Source organism: Cyclopterus lumpus, chromosome 5, assembly GCF_009769545.1.
Source record: "Cyclopterus lumpus isolate fCycLum1 chromosome 5, fCycLum1.pri, whole genome shotgun sequence".
In the NCBI taxonomy this organism is placed as follows: domain Eukaryota; kingdom Metazoa; phylum Chordata; class Actinopteri; order Perciformes; family Cyclopteridae; genus Cyclopterus; species Cyclopterus lumpus.
Window position 1 is genome coordinate 16,503,132 of NC_046970.1, and position 14,261 is coordinate 16,517,392.

At 40.5% G+C, this 14,261-nt stretch overlaps 2 protein-coding genes across 3 annotated transcripts in view; one reads left to right on the forward strand and one right to left on the reverse strand.

Moving 5' to 3' along the window:
• Positions 1–152: 152 nt before the first annotated feature.
• abhd14b (abhydrolase domain containing 14B) lies at positions 153–4,458 on the forward strand. Of its 2 annotated transcripts, none has more exons than XM_034532779.1 (4): positions 153–232; positions 1,140–1,354; positions 1,555–1,796; positions 3,169–4,458. In XM_034532779.1, exons 2-4 carry the CDS (start codon positions 1,141–1,143, stop codon positions 3,346–3,348), a joined length of 636 nt encoding a protein of 211 aa, XP_034388670.1. In that variant the 5' UTR covers positions 153–232; position 1,140; the 3' UTR covers positions 3,349–4,458. The 2 variants fall into 2 exon arrangements, with proteins under 2 accessions (XP_034388670.1, XP_034388669.1); XM_034532778.1 differs by having other exon boundaries at positions 155–418.
• Positions 4,459–4,504: 46 nt separating this feature from the next.
• cacna2d2a (calcium channel, voltage-dependent, alpha 2/delta subunit 2a) overlaps positions 4,505–14,261 on the reverse strand; it is a 133,584-nt gene continuing 123,827 nt past the window's right edge. The window contains exons 23-38 of the mRNA XM_034532777.1: positions 13,776–13,836; positions 12,926–13,023; positions 12,394–12,484; positions 12,240–12,302; positions 11,994–12,097; positions 11,776–11,874; positions 11,188–11,279; positions 11,038–11,085; positions 10,875–10,946; positions 10,634–10,786; positions 10,381–10,433; positions 10,244–10,299; positions 9,706–9,829; positions 9,251–9,360; positions 8,914–8,996; positions 4,505–8,366 (exon numbers count right to left, since the gene is read on the reverse strand). Of these exons, the coding sequence (XP_034388668.1) occupies positions 8,244–8,366; positions 8,914–8,996; positions 9,251–9,360; positions 9,706–9,829; positions 10,244–10,299; positions 10,381–10,433; positions 10,634–10,786; positions 10,875–10,946; positions 11,038–11,085; positions 11,188–11,279; positions 11,776–11,874; positions 11,994–12,097; positions 12,240–12,302; positions 12,394–12,484; positions 12,926–13,023; positions 13,776–13,836 (1,430 nt within the window). The 3' untranslated portion in view covers positions 4,505–8,243. The remainder of the gene's footprint in view (positions 8,367–8,913; positions 8,997–9,250; positions 9,361–9,705; positions 9,830–10,243; positions 10,300–10,380; positions 10,434–10,633; positions 10,787–10,874; positions 10,947–11,037; positions 11,086–11,187; positions 11,280–11,775; positions 11,875–11,993; positions 12,098–12,239; positions 12,303–12,393; positions 12,485–12,925; positions 13,024–13,775; positions 13,837–14,261) is intronic.

Below are 14,261 nucleotides of genomic sequence, written 5' to 3' on the forward strand. Positions count from 1 at the left end.
TAAACCCAATATTTTACAGAAGAAAAAAAACAAACAGAAATTTCCTTTTTTTAAATTGCCGTCAGAACAAACGCAATTCTCTCCTCAAACACTAGACGTCAGTAGAATAATCTTCCAGTGTTTTTTTTCCCCTCTTTTCCGGGATAGAGCGTGAAACTGCAGCCGGTTACAGACTAAACGGTCCTGCATTACTTTGCAGGTCGATCGTCGGTTCGGTACTGGAGGCTGTCGGGTAATAAAAGGAGGGTTTATTTCCTCCTCGTGTTTTAGATGAAGTGCTGAGAGCATGCTCGATATTACCAATCAAATGATCTAATCTGGACTTTGATCAGGCTGTTTAACTTGCCAGCTGTCCACGAACTCTTAGTTCTAGTCTGAACTGGACACAACATCAGTGTTAACTGCAGCGGACAACAAAGTAAGCAGTGCAGTGCGATGCAATAGTGTGTAACTTGAGAACTCAAGTACAATATTGTCTGCTGTGTTAATGTCAGCTGCTCACCTGATACTACGCGAGCTTTGTTATGACAATGCATTGGTTTGTTGTCAAGTACAGTCTTGAGGTACTTGCATGTATTTCCGATTAAAGTTACTTTAAGTTTCTACTCAACTTAAAGTCCCCTATTTAGCATTCAATAAAGGTGTATTGCGCACTTTAATGTCGTTGTACGCAGCCATAAGGACAATTTCAAGTGTGTATTAATGTACAGTATTTGTTAGCAATGCTAATTCTACAATGAAGACATCTTTTTTTTTTTTATTATCACAACCATTAGTGGAATGAATGTACATTTACTCAACTACTGTCCAATGCCGAGGGACTATTTTATGCAAATACACATTTTTATGTAATGTTATAGATTTAAATACCCAGAAGTATATAGAGGAATTAAAAACAGCCCCACCTTGACCAGCTACACCAGCACTAGAGTGATGCTTATTCATTTATGTATCCAGTTATAATTCAATGATAAAATATGATTCTGAAAAGGACCATTCTGCATAATGAGTATAGTTTTACTTTTACTAGAATTCTGGAGTATATTTGTTATGCTTGACTTGTTCTTTTACTTCACCACAACATACTAATAGTGTGTGCCATGAACAGTGTGAAGATAAACATCTGCTTTTCGTTTCAGGATGTCAGCTGTTGTGATAACAGAGGGGAGTGTGCATGTGGAGGGCTGCAAAGCGCCGCTGTTCTACAGACAGAGTGAACCTACTGAAGGGGAAGTGAGGATGTCCGTTTTGCTCCTTCACGGCATCCGTTTCTCATCAGAAAACTGGCTCAACATCGGCACTCTGGAGACTCTGGCCAAAGCAGGATGCCGTGCAGTCGCCATCGACCTGCCAGGTCAGTCTGGCGGCCCTGAATGCCATCCCATATGGAGCGCTGCCTCTGATGCAAAGTAATGCAATGGGTTCCTTAACTGACTCCATGAGCTAATTGTCAAAGTAACTGGTGCAGCACCAACTGCTGACAGTGTCAGTAAGCTCGCCAAATCAGTGGTCAAACTACAACAATCTTCTTCTCTATCTCTCTCTCTTTCACAGGACTCGGCCACTCTAAGTCAGCCGAGGCCCCGGCAGCGGTGGGCCAGCTGGCCCCCGCCGGCTTCCTGAAAGAGGTGTGTGAGCAGCTGAGCCTGACCTCGGTGGTGGTGATCAGCCCGTCCCTCAGTGGGATGTACTCCCTGCCCTTCCTCCTCCAGCATCAGGCTCTGATACGAGCCTACATCCCCGTTGCTCCCATCTGCACCGAGAACTTCACAGCAGAGCAGTACCAGAGTGTAAAGGTACAGTCTGTGTGTAAGGTTTTACTTTATACCCCTTTGCGCTCTTCCTGTCCTCTTTTAAGGATAACTTGAGAGCGTGAATGTCAACGCCATTTTCCAGCACAAACTTCTCTCCCTTTTACATGTGGCTGTGAGAGGAGCAGATCTTCTGTGACTTTTACACTGGCTTTCATCCCGCTCCCAACTACTTAAAAAAACATTTCTCAAATGGCAAACCAAGTGAAGGCGGATTATCCAGGAAGGAGACGTGTTTCTCACTGAAAAGTAGTTCCCTTCCGAATCATTGTAGCAGCATGGTGGCGGCTAGATGTTCAGTGATTTGGGGAAAATAGCGAAGCAGAAAAGCAGTGACATGATTACAAAGTGAGATGTTGATATAAAATAACTAAATACATACAGTAAATAAAGCAGATAAAAAGCAAGTGGTGAGCGGTAACCTTGACAGCTATAATTACTAGTTACAGTGCAGGTTGAGATTTTGCATACATTATACAAGCTTGTTAAATATGAAGTTGTTAAAATTAGCACCATCTTGACATTGTACAACCTTCAATTACCTTTTCACATTAGGGCAGCATTAATTACAATGCATTATAAAATAAATAATAGTATGCCGCTCATCTTTATTTGTTTAACCCCTTGAATGTGATGTTGAATGTCATCAGAAGACGAAGGTTTTAATATCTCCTACAAACGGCAACACTCGAAGGCGAGATGATGTCGCCCCAGAGAAGAGGGAGATACAACAATAGTTAAAATATGACACATTTGAATGCAGTGTCTCCTGGAAGACATCCAAGGCGATGCACTTAACACACAAAATACACCTTTCCCACCTCGCACAGCTGACCAATTACAACGAGAGGTCAGCGTGAATGCCAGACTGTTTGGGGGTAACTTGGCCGCTGTTGCTTCAGTCAGTTTAATATGTGGCCTGCAAGTCTCCCAACTTTATGTAAATGAATAACTACATTTTTGGAGTTCCCCTTTATTGCAGCACTTTTACTTGGTCATGGAGTGTATTTATATCTGTGTGACTTTATTTAAGTAAATGGTCTGAATAATTTCTCCACAGCTGATAAAAGCTAATATTAAGGTCCGCCTGACTACTCTTTTATACACTTTTATTTATTAGTCACACCAAATAAAAATAAAAAGCTTGTCTCCGATCTTTTTATGAGATTTATTTGAATGTTTTTTTTATTTTACTTGAGGTAAAATAGAGGGCAACTACAAAATCCCTTTAGTTATGGATTTGAAAAACTAAAAAACAACCAGATTAAATACAAAGGAGAGAAAGGATTCTGGAAATTATTCATCAGAAGGATCTCTTACCTTCACGTGTGTTTTTTGTGTCCCGTCTCTCCTCCAGGTCCCATCGCTAATCGTTTACGGCGACCAGGACAGTCAGCTCGGAGAACTGTCACTGAACAACTTGAGCAATCTGGCCAATCACAGCGTGGTGGTGATGAGAGGAGCGGGTCACCCTTGTTACCTGGACGACCCGGACACTTGGCACAAAGCTCTTACTGACTTCCTAAATACGCTATGAAACTCCTCGCTGTGCATCAGTGGAGATACTCAACAACAAAAGTCCCACATAAAGGATTCAGAGGAGCCACACAAAAATACACAATATTAATTCTAGAGAAATTTAGTCCGCAAACATCGTCCTGCGCAACCTGATTTTGACTTTTTAAATAGTACCTGTAATAAAACTGATAGGTGGAGGAAAAGAGAAATGAGGCTCAAACTTTTAAAGATATTTTGAGAAATACAATTATTCACTTTGCTGAGTTAGATGAGAAGATTGATATATATATATATATATATATATATATATATATATATATATATATATATATATGCTAAATATGATGCTACTGCTCACACACAGCTAACTTAGCTTTGCATAAAGACTTGAAACAGGGGGGAACCAGCAAACCTGGCTTTGTCCAAAGGTAACAAAATAAACCTACCAGAACCTCTAAAACCCACTAATACATTCCCTGTTTCCGGTTTAGTAGAGGGAATCCTATTTAGCGTACGAACAAGAGCGACAGCATAATTTACGGGGTTGGATAACTGACATGTATTCCAGCATATATAACCTTTCAGTGACACCATAGCTGTAATCCCTTTTTGGCAAGAGGAAAATGGCATTTTATATGTTTTTATCTAAACATATTTAACCTAGTCAAAAATTCTGAGTTGGTTATATTCTAGGGCAGAGAGCAGTTTAGCAAAAAGTGATTACATCTCCTACAATGTCACTAAAAAGGTTATTTACGTCTAAAGATTACAATTGTACATTTACGAGTTATATTATTAAAAAACATAGTCGGGTTTTGTTCTGGTAGGGGTATCTGAAAAAACTAAAGCCCTTTAGAGGATTTATGCCTGTACAATAACTTTCCACTACCGTTGACGTAAATTACGCCCCTGAACATGAATCGTGTTAATTATCTTGTCTCTTTAAGAAAGCCAATAAGTGTATTTTCAAGATCTCTAACTTTTCCTTTTATATCATGAAATCTTGTGTATTCAAAGTAAAGGTGCAATAAAATATTTATACATGGATTATATATTTTGTATGTAACCGGAAAATAAATGAATCTCCACCTGTGTCTCAACGAAAAGACAAAACACCACACGTTGAAATGAAGTGAAAAATATGAACATTATTTAATAACTGATTCTCTGTAATAAACAATTTGAAAATATTTTACAAGGAGTCACAGACACAATATTTTACAAATTTTGCTCTCTTTTTTTCCTTTTTTTTTAGCTTCATCTGTACAAAAGAATGGAGCGACATGGACCAGTGTCCAGAAAAGAAGGAGCTAAATCTTCCAAGCACACAAACATTCACACTCACAGACGTACAAGAAAAAATAAAATAAAATAAATGTAAAACATTTTGACTTCAGATCTCAAACTTATCAACAGTGCTGTATTCCTATATTTTTTATAACTTCACTTACAATTTGACTGATTTTACTCTTTTTTTTTTTGTTTCTCTAAATGTTGCTGTTATTTTTAAACACACTTGTCAAACATGGTCACATAGCACCAGACTACAGACTACAGAATCACATACGCACATATCTTTCCCACAGAGACGCACCAACACAGATGCAGCGAGGGTCGAGAGGGGGCAAGAGGCTTTCTGAAAACCAACCCATACTTATTTCCGGGTCCTGTCCTAAAGCTGACCCCTCCCTCTCATCATTCCCAAGCTGGTCCAATTCTCAATTTTTTTTGGATTTTTTTTTGTTGGCAAAAGTAAATTTGTCAAACCACAGAAATCAGACATGTGGCCGCTTCAGAAGACTTTTTTCTGTCGGATGCACACACAGACGTCACGACATGATTCCTCCATTACCTGCTGTTCGACCGTGCTGCTCTGTGGAGACCCACTCCCTGAGCTCGCCTCTGACATTCACCCGCTCACCAAAAAAACACCTGGGAGGTGACATCCGTGGCTTACTTCTGCCTAGTGATTGACATCTCCCAGCTGGGCAATAAGTGTCATTACATGTTCGCTTATAGGTGTGTGTTGTGCATAATGTCGCGGTGCAAAAAAACTGTAGGCCTACATACTTAGTTTGTGTGTGAGGACTGTAAGCGTACAGAACCAGGTAAAGAGAGGAAGTTGCAGGGGGTACATTTCCACAGGCACGTGTAGCACTCATTTACAGACAGTGGAAATGGGGAAATACAGACAGAATTAAATGGCACAGGACAGAGACAAACAAATGCCAGAAAAGTAAAACTGCATCCGGCATCAGATGATAGATAGGGAAGTGAAAGGAGCCAAATTGGAAATACACATTTTTTAAATTTTCGCCGTCTTTTGTTTCTCTGAGTCCGATTTGTTCGGAGCCGCACTGCAGTTACTGTGCCAGCATGTTTGTCACATCAAATAGTACCAACAACTGTACAGAGTGAGTAGTTAAGGATCAAATTGTAGCACGAGTCATCCCTCCGGAGCAATAAAGTGAGGTTTGGGTGGGTGTGAACATTGAAGGTCGGATGCTTTTTGAAATTTAAAACTCCCACTTGGCTTTCAAGCAGTTAATCAAAACATCAATCAGGCATCAATCAATAACGAACCATTTCAAGACGCAAAAATACAAAATTAGAGCTCACTATACTTACTGCAGAACACCAAGAAAACCCAGGGAGTGAATATTTTGGAGGATCATTTTGTGTGTGCGTGAGTGAACATGAGGGAGGGAAACATATCAGAGCTCCGTACTGTGTAACACTAAGGCATTTAGAGAGGCTTTAACTATGTTGCATTTGAAGCAGAAAACACGGATGAACTACACATTCTTTTGGACACCTCTGCTCTAGTAGATTAACATTTAGGCAGACTGATGGTCAAAGATGGATTCTGTTTGTTTCAGTAAAATCCCTTTTTTTTCTCCTCCACAACAACGCTGGGTTTTGTCCGTTGCAACACAGGAACAGGAAATACAGCTATGCTACCACAACTGTTGTCCCTCATACACTCCACTTCTCATTTTAAAGACATTCCCTTCAAGGGTTTTCAACGCAAACTAACACACGCGCACACATCCAAACACAAACACATACGATTCAGGCAGAACTATAGCAGTCAGGTGGCCCTAAATACGCTCTATGGCCAGTTAAGTCGCTGTATACGGATAGTGTATCATAGCTCTATACATGGCTTTGTAAAGGAACGGTATAGTAACTCCATAGGATGACAGCCAGGTGGCTCTGGAGCAACCACAGTCGAGAGGGCAAATACATTAAGCGAGAGCCGGCCAGTCCGATGGCTCAGAGTAAAGCTATTTTTATAGCTGACAGATTCAGTCTCACAAGCTCTTCAAAGGTGGCTGCTTTATAAAGGTACTATACAGTAGCTCTACTCTTATACAGCCAATGTGGTCCAAAACAAAGTGCATCAAGGCACTATGAAACAGAGCGGCTCCTAAACATCGTAATGATCAAATGATTAACGGCGACGGATTACAACCAGACTACTACTATACGTGATCACCATATTTAGTTGCCTCTTGTGCACTTTTGTTGGAAATGTTGATAAGCCCCAATCCCCCAGCAGCGAATGGTTTTGAAGTTTGAACAGCATCAGTCAAAGGTAATAGAAGCCCCCAAAGAAAAGAAAAAGCCCATCCAGTACTACGACGATACAGCCATGAGGCAGAGATCCTGGTGAGTCTGTTGTATGACCAGAAGTGAAGCACATATACAAATCGTGATCAGGAGCGTTAGTAGAGGTTACTGGAGAAGCCTCATGAGGATTGGCAGAGCTGAGCTTTCCTGTCAGAGAGCACAGGGATTTCTTATTTATTTTTTCAAACATCAGTCTAAAACCAGAGGTCAGAAAGGTCAATTGAGAATAATACAGATCAACGATGCTCCGAATCGGCAGTCACCGAATACTGATTCATATTTTACAGCTGTCATTAGTGTGTAAGCTAGATAGCACTAGCCTTAAATTGTAAATATGAGAAAAAATACTTCAAGAAATGCGATTATCATCGTGTCATTACCATAATCCCCAGTAGACGTCTTTTAAAAACTTTAATCTGTAATTAGGCACTGCACAAAATGAATCTGCATTCAGTTTCTGAGTGTCTCCTCGTCCTCTCATGGATTATCCTAGATCTAAATCAGAAGCCATTTCCTCCTTATGTTTTGGCTCTACAAAATAAAACCACATGAAAGTCTATCTCATTTTGGCAAGTAGATATAGTGCATACATTAATTTATGTATTTTTAGATAAACAACTGACAACTTCCTCTTCAAATTAAACCTACATATACTGTTTGTCTGGAATACTCATCACTTCAGCGATTATACTTGACGTTTTGTATACTTGACAACTCTTTTTTTTCTGTTATTTTCTTTTATGGTAGCTATAACTGGCTGAATGGTCCGCAGCCTCGTCCCAGAGGCGAATGACAGAGCGGTGAGACTCTGAGATGGAGGAGAGAAGAAGAGGGAGAAGTTCCAGTGTCTGTCTGACCAAAGGCAGACAGACAACATCAACTCTCCAGTCTGTATGAGGCGGGAGGTCTGAGGCGAGGACATCGGCCTGTCCTCTTTCCCCTCCCTTCCGCGGATGGTGGTGGTGGGGTCATTAAGGGGGGTGGGGTTGTTTTCTCTTTTCTGACATCCTCTGATTATCCAGGTGGTCCAGCACCACCTACTCCTCTTGCAGATGAAGGTTAACTGGCTGAAGACGCAAATGTCCGGCAGTTGTCACTAAGCGACACAAACTGAAGCGAGCTGGGTAGCGCGGCACTCAGGGCTTCCAATGTGCCATAAAGAGAAGTCCCATTATTACCTATGACTATATCATGATGGCATAGGGGCATGTATGTGGGTGGTGGGGTCGGAGGGATTTAGGTCAGGAAGGCTAAAAGGAGGATTAGTGGAGGAAAGTTGAATTAATGTAGTAGAGAGTGACAGTGGGGGCTGACGGCTGGATAAAGCAGAAGCAGCTGAATGAGCAGTAAGGTGTAGAGGGATGGACGGAAGGAGTGTCCCCGTCCACAGTCGGATGTGTTCTCCTACAGAGGGAAACACTAGCTGTAAGTACATATCTAGTACATCAGATGTGTGTTTAATATCGCATGCTAGCGGACAACGTACAAATTCCTTACGCTTCGTTATTTATCAACTTTACCAACTAATTTGTACAATGAATTAGGAACGCCCCCACTCCCCGATTATCATTGTGTTTCAGTCTGTCCGTCCACACGCTGAAGCGTTTTCTTTGGACAGAAACTGCTAAGAGGAAGTTGGACTTTATGTTCTCTTTGCATCCAAGTTTGGAAAATTAAAGGAAAAGTTCAACATTTTGTGAGAGACAATTATTTGCTTTCTTGCCAAAAGTTAGATGAGAAGATTGATACCACTCTTGATATATGTCTGTTTGAGTAAACCTTCATTTACTTTACTTTTAGTTTCTAATTACGGCTCAGAATAATTAATTTGGACAACGAGAAATAAAACGATAACATTATAAGATCACATAATCGCAATATGATTCTCCTGAAAACCGATAAACAGACTTAAAATAAATGTGCTTATTGATATTGTGTCTGAAAATCTTACAGAGAGATTGTTGTCAAAGCAGGTGGAAGGTCCTTTCCGATAGCGCGCCATAGTCACTTCTTCACATGGAATTTCCTCCTTGACTGAAAATGTACTAAATGAAGGAGAATTTAAATTTTTAATTTTGGCTCTTTTCTTGAGCAATGTTTCATCATCCGCCCACATAACAATTCCTCATGCAGTCCAACAGATCTTAAAGAACTCAACACAATTCATGGCATCAGGTTACAAATAACCTTGAAATAAATGTGCCATTTTTTATTCCACAGGTAGAAAGGAGATACAATCTGGTTTGTCTTCCTCTCTGCCAGTTGGTATACAACGTGAAAAAGGATACACTCCTCCTCCTCCTGGGACAGCTTCTTTATCTCGCAGGTGTTGCATGGCATCTTCTCTGCCACCACAAACAGCAAGTTGGTGTTGTTTATCTTCTTGGCATGAATCAGCCTGCAGAGAGAGAGAGAGAGAGAGAGAGAGTGAGAGAGAGAGAAAGAGAGAGACAACTCTGTCAACGACCCCCCTCTGCTCCCTTACATCACAGCCTCATTTCCTAATGGATCAGCGAGATTCATGAGACTGTATCGTAAGGCTCATTGAGCCAATGATATGACCGTTTCATTAAAGCTGATGCGGTTTAATCATCAGCAGAGTTTATTAGCTCCGACAGAAAGATGAATCCGTCTTGCTAACTGTGCCTCGGCCACGATGTGATCCTTTGTGGTGTGTATGTGTGTGCGTGTTTGTTTAAGTGTGTGTGTGTGTGTGTGTGTGTATTTTATTGTGTGTACAGACCTGGAGCAGTTGCCACAGTCTTGCAGGATGTTGTAGGAGCTGCTGAGATTACTTAAGTAGTACTGGGTCTGGATCATTACACAACTCCGCTCTTTGGAGTCGCTTCCTTCTGCATTCACCTCATCTGCAGCATCACCAGAGCACAAAGACAGAAGGGTTACTCTTGTCAGTTCAGTTGATTTATTAGATCTGGTTCTAAAAATGGGATTTCAAAGATGAATGTCTATATTTGGTCTGGGAAAAGCTGTAAAACCTCTCTACTTCATTTCGTTATATAGTTTGTATTTACAGTTTGTTCGCTGAAGCTGTTAGAGTGTAACTGAGTAAAACAAACTCATTTCAAGGGAAAACTGGCTACTTTAATTAAATATAGTCAATTAATTTGAAAAGTCCTGGCTCATAACTCCAATTTGAGTTTAAGTGGTCGGAAATAGTTGTAAGTTATTCCTTTTCTTTCTGTGAGTTTTTACTTTAAACTTTACGTGCAGGCATGTGAAACACCAAGATAACATTTAAGGATTGTCTTTTTTGCACCCACCTGTGACGAACCAGCTGTGATAAGCCAATCCATATATAAACTGTTGGACCAAAGACCTGTGGAGACAGGAGATGGGGCTCAGTAATACTTCCCTTCGCCATTTTTATTTTATGTGTACTGTATGTTAGTACTCTCACCATGCAGCTGCTGATGTCCACCAAGCCACGTTCACAAAATCTGCAATTGTGGGCTGCAGATGCAGACAAACATTCATGTCATATCAACTAGATTAGATGCTTATTACAATCAAACACCAATCAGCCCCCACTATACCTTAATTCATTAATTCAAATGTAATAACAATGTAATTAATTCAAAGTATTATCTTTTCGTCCACTATTTTAATTCATGACATCTCGTTCTCTCTGGTGGTTAAGTTCATGTTCTTACCACAAACACTGCTCTGGGTGCAGCTCCAGCTTCACTGTTGGGTATCCGTTCACACACAGACTGGTAGTCAAATGACCGCTTGCGGTTGTAGAAGGAATTATTGTAGAGCGCGTACATCAAGTAGTGATCAACGTCACTGAAGAACATGCCCACCTGTGGGGAATCAGAATCACTGGTTAAGATCAGTGTAACGATACACAAGAAAGCGTGCTAAGTGTGAACATTAATTAATTAACTCCACCTTGTTCCAGTCATCCTTCTGATTAGACATGATGAGGAATCCACCATCATCTACTAAATAACACAGGAGATCCTGCACACAGAGGCAAAAATAGGCTGTTAAACAAGAGAAGTAGCTTGAGCTCAATACAGGAAGCTCATCAGAAATTAGCAGAAATATTTACCTCACTGTTGGCTTCACAATCCATTTCACAGCCCCTGTTTGGTCCACACTGGCACAGAGAAAAAACAAAATGAGCAGCTGAACGTCCAAGAAATACTGCTGAAGACTTAAGCTTGTAAACATAAAAGACTTTTAATGTAGAATTTATTACCGTATTCGAGCCCTGATGGTTGTCTGTATGGTTGCTTGCAAGAATCTTAAACTTATCCGTCCAGGCTTCAAGGTCTAGTTTCACACCGACCACTGAGAGAAAAGAGAGAAAAATGCAAAACATAAAAATACACATGCAACCAAGAATACTGCCTTACAGTTGTATGCCTCAGCCAACCAGTCATGTTGCACTTTACATACATGTCTGTCTAAAATGTCATAATTTTAACCTCTTTTAACCTATTAGCATATGTCATGGCTAAAAATGTGTTTTGTGAGAGCACAGCGACCTTTAACCACATCTAATTATTACATCCTCGAGTGCCAGTGAACGTTTGTGCCAAATCTGAAGTAAATCCCTCCCAGCATTCCTGAGATATCGCATTAGATAAAGACCATATAGATATCCTGAGATATCGCATTAGACCAGAGAGCATAATGCTGGCGCCGACGCCGACGCGATAATAAAAGGCCCTTAAAATGAATGCAAAGCACAAACATATCTACACAAAGTAACAAGAAACACAGACATGTTTATATCTCTTCCTTGCTCTAAAACAATTGTCTCCTCTTTCAGAGCTGAACGCACCTGCAGGTTTGATGGTCTTCCCTCCAACTGTGATCTCCACAGCCGTGCTCACCAGGATCCCGATGGTGTCGTTCTCTGGGGTCAGCAGCCTGTCCCGGGCTTCGAGAGGGAAACAAAAAAGAGAAACAAGCCGGGAGGGGGTTAGAAACAAAGAGCCACAACACATTATGACGCTCAGTGTGAGATATATAACCCAAGACCAAGGGAGCATCATTAACCTGTTGGATAAGGTGCTCTGAAGATGTAGCCCTTGTTGTCCAGACTGCGGCGGTAATAGCTGGCATTAAACGGCTCAGGGTTCTCCTCCCAGGTTTCTGCAGCCCTTAGATTTAAGAGCACAGACACTGGAGCTGTAAGTCTCTAATGTACAAGCCTCCTGCTATATTGAACACAACTTACTACACCAAAAGAGAATCAAATGAGAAACATAACAGACATATGGCCTTGATGAAGAGTGCACTCACTTGTTGGGAAACACTCGCGTTACACCTCCATCTGATGCAGCAAACACGGCCAGAAAGCCATATCTACAAGTCAGGATGGAGAAAAGAGACAAATATTACGTTTGAAATCGTATTCAGAGTCAAATCTAAAACGTGGTTCTTTTATTGAACTCACGTATTCAAGTCTTTATTCTTCCACACTTTCTCGACTAGCTGCCTGATGATGCCAGTGTCCAGAATCAGGTTATGAAGGAGCAAATTGTCACCTAAATAGAACCAGATAGAGATGATTAGAAAGAGTGTAAACAAATCACTTATGTCGACAATCAGATGTAGATTTCTCAGTCCACTTTAGGTCAACAGCAAACCAAACATAACATACTCATTGTAGAGAATTATTTTGTACCCACATTTGACAGTTTCAGCAATTTCCAGCTAAGTTCATCTCCAAAACTCAACCTGTCTCTGAGCAAGATTTGCGTTGGTGCAGATGGTGCCAAAATTGAATTAGATGAAAAATGTTCTATAGATTTGCCAACATAGACACTAATTACTAGTCGTATAAATGAATGGTGGTTTTTGGTCTCTTTTGTGTTTTTGTGGGATTTGTTGACAATAAGAAAAATATATAACATCACAGCCATAACAATTAAAGTCTTGAATTAACTTATTTAAAATATGTGTGAGTGGAAATAAATACAACTCACATTGTTTGGAATCCGGTGTCACCTTCTCCATGAGAGCAATGAAGTTGAGCAGGAACTCAGTGTTGTTGTTGGACAGTTCCAGATCATTGCAGTATTCCCTGAGGAACAGACAAGGCATTTTAACTCAGAGAAAGAAGCTAAAAACAGACACGTGTGGACACTATATACTGTAGACTCTGCCTTTATAGACTGGAGATGCATTATGTGCGGCATGCATTTCTTGAAGCTTAAATTCCAACATTCTGCGGATTTGACTGCAGCATGCAAGCATCACAATGAAGGAGTGATTTTTATTTGTGTATTTCAGAAGTCAGGTTGCAGCTGGAGGCCATGAGATTTTGATAACAAAACAGCACATGCAAAGAGCATCTGTTTTTAAAAATTTTTTTTTTACCATCAACCTTTTGTCGTACAATCTAACCGATAACCCCTAAATGTATTACTGTAATACAAATATTCAACACCACAGTAGCAGCATGCAAAGAAGGTTTAAATGTGGCATCAATACTTTATTGTAATGAGGTTAATTTAGGGTAGAGAATGAGTAAATGCAAAAAAGAAAAATCACATAATAGGGTTATCATGAAATCTATATTTTCCTCAAATTTGTTGCGATGGGTTATCACACCACTGAAAATAATAAACAATGAATGAATAAAACACAACCACTTCCACAGTGCAACTCATCACAAGATATAGATAACAGTTATAAAAAGGCTGAATGTGGAGCCAAAACAACAACAACAACAACAACAACAACAACAACAACAAATAAGAATATAGTGCATCAAAAGACAAGACCAAAGACTGATGACCGTCAACGACAACAAGCATTCACACACAGGACTACCTGGGAGCAATGAATACATGTCCTTCTGACTCAAAACTGTTTGGCAGCAGTGATTCAAAATCTGCAACAGAAAGGGGAAGATTATCCGGGAAGAGCGGGGGGCAGGGCAGTGGGGAGTTGTGGGTAAACAGCAGCTGTTCTTCAGAGGTGCAGGGACGCAGAAGGGAGTTTACCATAGCAACACTGAGGTATCATGGGAACACTAGCGTTAGCCAATATGGTGCCGAAAATAGAACCCGACTCTAAATGGACGACTGCTTTAGTTTCACAAGCACTCACTTTATCTTTATCACTTTGTCATCAAACATTTTCTAATTCATTTGGTTTCAATCTAACACATTTTGGATGTCTGAGAACTGACTTGCAAGTCGTGATGAGTCAGGAAGCAAGTTCTCAGACAGATTATTCACAATGAGTGCTTTTTAGATCAGGCAGGCATCAACATGGCCAACTATTGCAGGGGAGGTGGGTGAAGGTCCTGATGGA